We start from the raw sequence: 5,210 nt of genomic DNA, 5'->3' as shown, positions 1-5,210 counted from the left end.
CCTCCTCAGTTGCTCTTCCTGAGGTTTCTACCGTTTTTTTCCCTGTTAAAGGGTTTTTTTGGGGGAGTTTTTCCTTATCCGCTGCGAGGGTCATAAGGACAGAGGGATGTCATATGCTGTAAAGCCCTGTGAGGCAAATTGTGATTTGTGATATTGGGCTTTATAAATAAAATTGATTGATTGATTGATACAGCCCAATTTGATCTAAGATGGGCCGGACCAATAAAACCATCGCACAGCCTGAGATGTCTCAAGAAGAATAAGTGCAATTTCAACAGTTACAGTTAGTTTTTCTACATTCAGTCACTCGCCTTACATGTGCATTTATCCACACATTTCCTGATACAGATTCTTTTGAATTGAAGCTGCTGATATAAAATATTTTGCACAATGTTCAATATCTTTAAACATGGTCACAGTAAGTATTCATTGTTATATCACAGAATTGTATTCTGGTCAGGGTGGAAAAGCCTCTGAAGCAGAATGTTATATGAAGTAGGCAACGCACTGTTAATCTTGCTCCTGAAACCTGGCACCTCTTAATCTAGTCATCTAGTGGGCCGGATTGGACCCTTTGGCGTGCCAGTTCTGGCCCATGGGCTGTATGTTTGCCAGCTCTGCTTTAAGGTATTGACCAAAATAACCCTGTACCAGGTATCAAAATTGCTCCAGTAAAACAACTCCTTCATTCAATCATTTTTGTACCTGGATTCATTACATGTCACACCCGTCAAACTCGCACATCTTTTGCTACTGCAATGCCAGCACACAATCTAAAGTCACACACAGGAGTGGCACGATGCCGCCGTTGTGTAGTTCTGTGTAAAAATGAAAAAAGGGGCATACAGAAGGGACTTTACGGCAGCCCTATAGTGCAATCTGTGTGTTAAAAAGAACTTCTGTCATCTCTCTATTGTTGACAAATGTGATTAAGTATCCTTGTAAAAAGAAAAAAAATCTCCCCTAATTGCCAAGGTGAGTGTATGTATTAGAAGAGGGTGTTTCTGGTTAGGGTTCAGGTTATACATATGATGTGATGTAGGCTACTTTTTCTGGAAAAATAATTTGAAATGTTTCAATACTAGAGCCAATATAAAACCTGAGTTGCAGTACAGACACAGAGCAGACAGAGCAGCAGAACATCAGGTGCAGTAAAAGCGAATTTTAACCGTTCATTGCACTGGGTCTAAAAGTTTGCCTCTGCAGCAGCTGCTCTTCTCATCCTTTGTTCTGAACTAATCAGCTTTGATCGGAACCACTTGATCAACTATCCCCCCAGCGACTCAAAACTCCACGAACTGCTGCTGAGGAAAAACAGAACTCACAAAGAGTTCAGCCTAAGCTGCATTCAGGGACCAGCAAAAACACTTACGTACAATAAGAACGAATGTGAATATAATATAAAAGCTAGTTTTCAGTACTTTACAGTACTGAGGTTAGATATCCAGCTCTTAAGATGAAACATCACTGTCAGTCAGTCTGGCCTCTGGCATCACTTCATTAACTTAAATCTTAGTATCGTAGTAATCTGAACAAATCTGGTGATAAAACTGGTGCCAGAAGTAAAATATGAAACCGTTGTGCTTAAAGAGCTGACAACCAACTGACACCAATCACTGTTACAAATCTGTCCCGGTCAACAATAACAGCACACTGTTTGATGGCTTTTGTTTGGTATCACAGCACCCTTAAACTGTACACATTGTTAGCAATGTGTCACAATGCTCCAATCATGACAGCACTGTTTGGCAGCAACAGAGACAACCTGAGATTTGTAAACAAACACAACAGCCCGCATGCATGCTCGGTCCGCCCTGGGTGCTCCTCTCTGTGTCCTCGCCGGCCTCTGATGTTGTGAATGGTGCTAGCTTGACTGCAAGCTGTAGGGGTGTGTGAATGTGTGTGTAGAAGAGGCAGGGCCTCAGTGGAGGATCTGTGTGCCAGGGCTGTCACTCCAGCCTGAAAACAACCATTCTGCATTCTGTTTAGAGCCACCGCTGCAATGACCAACACTCTCAAACTGCACCGCCGGAGGCACACAGATGGAGCTACAATAGAGCCTGTATGTTAGCGTCTGTGTGTGTGTTTGTGTGAATGCAAGTGAGTGTGTCTCTTCACTGTCTTGAATGAGACCGCCTCGCACAGTCGCACACATAAACACAACGCCCCTTTCCTGGTTTTCAGACACGCAGAGAGAGACAATCTGGATTCTCGCTCTAAACACAAGTCTCCCTCAGGTCCTCTTGCCAGTTTCCTGTTTGGGCCTCGGACTGCATATCCATTTAGTTGCTGGGGACTCTGCACAGTGGAGGAACCGCTGTCAAAACACAGTGACATGCTGTGGAGTTTCTCAAGAGACCCTTGCTAAAGGGACCACACCCCGGCAACTATGGACTCTTCCCGACCAAAGAGCAGCCATCTTGGCTCTAAGACAGCTCCACTGATAGTATAACTTAGCATCTAGGTTGAGCACAATGTGAGCAACCTGACACCGTGGAGACAAATGTAGAGGGTGAATGGAAGATTCAAGACTCTGCCTCCAGGTTACCCTCCTTTAGCCAAGCAAAACTTTCACTCGGTCCTTAACAAGGAACAAGAGCTTGTCTAAAAATTACAGAGACGTAGGCAAGAAACAGTCCTGCCTGCAGCATGTTCTGTTTGTAAACACCCACAGGGTTTCTGCTGGTGACGGCAATCTGAGAGGCAGATGAGTAGTGATGATGTCAGCCCTGAAAACCTGTCAGTGCCCACGCTTGCGAAACATTCCACTGACTGAGTGACAACCAGCAACCACTCACACACACACACACACACACACACACACGTAGACAGGATGTATGAAATATTTAAACACAAGAGGAAACTCCACCGTGCTTCAGAATTCCTGGTATTCTTATGATCGAGGACCATTCATTCTCGAGTAATAGCCAAATGTTTTTACTGCAAGCAGCACCACAGCTGGGAAAAATTTAAATACAAGCAAGAACTATCAAACACATGCACAAAAATGGGGAAATCTGGGGCATCAGGCTCTAAAGTCAACCCCACCCCCTGACATCTACAACTGATGCTGTAGCAGACACAGATAGTTGATTGGTGAGCGTGCTTTCAAGGGGAACATACCCACTTATACAATATCAAAATCGCTCTCCATCTTATTTTGGAGAGTTGCAATGACATGTGACGAGTCAGACCAAACAGCCATAGCATAACACAGCATTTTAAGTAAAGACTGTGCAGATATATATTGATCTAACTGCAAAGGATGTACTTAGGAAGTTAATGATGGCTGCCAGCGCATCCAATGATGATAATGATGGGAAAGCTCTCAGTAAAGCTATCAGAGATGTTTAACACAATGCCTCCACCTAGAAACTTATTGTAAACACTGAAGCTGCAGTAGTGGGGCAACGCCAACAATCATCATCACTCTTAAGTGTTTGGTTTTACAAGGCATGGGAGCCTTGATCCATTAAAGCCACTGTGGCTTTAATGTCTGGTTCCCAGATGCTTTTTACAGGCTTGTTCTGCTCTGCATCGCATCCAGGCAGGGTAGAACAGGAAGGAGAGTTTCTGCAGCGTTTGCAGTGTCCACGTTATAACATCCTGTATTCACCCCCCAACCACTGAAAAAACTACAAGATGCAGTAAGTGCGTTCATGCAATCAGAAAGTGATGTAGGTTGCTCCAACATCATTAAGATAAAAGCCAGTTCTCTGCCTGCTTTTAGCCGCAGAGGGCTTGTCATGTTACAATTTGCCTCTTCTGAATAAGTCATAGGCAAAAATCCACTCTATATAAAAGACTCTACCACGTTACAAGCTGCATGCTTCAATTGGATAGGCGGGTTGAATATTTCATGATTAAACGGGCCATTATACTGCGGAGATCTAGGCCAAGGCTCCGGCTGAAGGGAGGGGGGCTCAGATAACGGTCCAAACCCCGTCCCAACAACACAAGGGAACACAGCTCCGGTCCGAGGGGGCTCAGGGAGGAGCAAAGCCATCTGGGTTAATCCACACAAAACACAGACAAAGCAAACAATCTGCAACTCCGCCGAGGAGAAGCATCGATTTCCACTTTTAAAATCACGCATAAAATAAAGTCCAAGCGGAAATAAGCAGTGCTTTCGTGGTCTGGCTGTCCTAAGTAACTACTCAGGACCCTGCAGCCACAACACTGACAACTCGCTACCCGGCAGATTCTGTGTGAAGCCTTGAAATGCCACTTTTAAATGACAACGGTTGCACTGGTACAATTTGTAAATGAGACAACTGGGGAGGATGCAGCTGAAACTGTGAAACGGGTGAATAAATCCGTCTTAGGTCACAGCCGACCAAGCGGCCAGCCAGCCCCCCTCACAGCTAGCCCGGTTAGCTTTTAGCAAATAAAGTTAGCCTAAGTTTGCTGTCAACAGAGTGGTTCCATTTGTTTTGCTTAAGTTAAAACACGCCTTGAAGTTAAGCACTGCAATGGAGTCGTGCATTCAATGTGTCCCCCTGTCAGAAATGCGGGACAGCAGCTGACAGGCTAGCATTTAAGTACACTAATCCCGTGAGGCCTGCGCGTCCTCGGCCCACAGTTGAAGGCTAACTGCCAGCTGACAGCACTTAGCGTCGGCCAGTTGTGAGTGGCGGCCCGGCCCGTCCCCGCCTCCCTCCCCGCCTCCTGTTTACCGACAGCTAATAATACGCCGTTAAAGCTAGCAGGACAGGCTAACTCAAGTACCCACCTCGCTTGTCGAGGTCGTAGCCGACCACTACGTAGTAGTCGGCGAGCCTGGCCATCTTTGGAGCTCACGGCGACAAGCCTTTCTCGCTAAATCCTCTTCTCTTTTTCCCGTCAACTGTCCATTTACGTCCTACCGGCGATAGACACATCACGGGCAACAGTAGCATCCTTCCAGCTGTACCCCGCCGCCATACTGTCAAGTCTGCCTTGCCCTGACAGCGGAGAGCCGCGAGTCTGCGCACTGAGGGACTTCCAGGGAGGGGCTGCTCGGCAGGAATGTCCCATGTGAGGAGCCAAACCAGCTCAGGGGCCAAAAGTCTGACCAAAACCTATAATAAACCCAACAGAACCGTGACCGTCGCTACAGGGGTGAGAGGTGGTGGCGATTTTAGTGGCCCTAACCCAGGCATAATCGACTTGCTTTTCCCCAGGAGGCACTTTTGCAAAATGACAGCAGGCTAGGGGCTTGTTCATTAAAA

The 5,210-nt window shown here is 46.2% G+C and overlaps 1 protein-coding gene across 5 annotated transcripts in view; it reads right to left on the bottom strand.

Moving 5' to 3' along the window:
- Positions 1-4,938, bottom strand: part of sbf1 (SET binding factor 1) — an 84,924-nt gene extending 79,986 nt beyond the window's left edge. For all 5 annotated transcript variants that reach the window (XM_050036712.1, XM_050036714.1, XM_050036713.1 and 2 more), the window contains exon 1: positions 4,733-4,938. In XM_050036712.1, coding sequence (XP_049892669.1) covers positions 4,733-4,787 — 55 coding nt within the window. In that variant the 5' untranslated portion in view covers positions 4,788-4,938. The remainder of the gene's footprint in view (positions 1-4,732) is intronic.
- Between the last annotated feature and the right edge of the window lie 272 nt (positions 4,939-5,210).

Source organism: Epinephelus moara, chromosome 23, assembly GCF_006386435.1.
Source record: "Epinephelus moara isolate mb chromosome 23, YSFRI_EMoa_1.0, whole genome shotgun sequence".
Taxonomy (NCBI): Eukaryota; Metazoa; Chordata; class Actinopteri; order Perciformes; family Serranidae; genus Epinephelus; species Epinephelus moara.
This window is presented reverse-complemented; position numbering and strand designations above follow the sequence as displayed.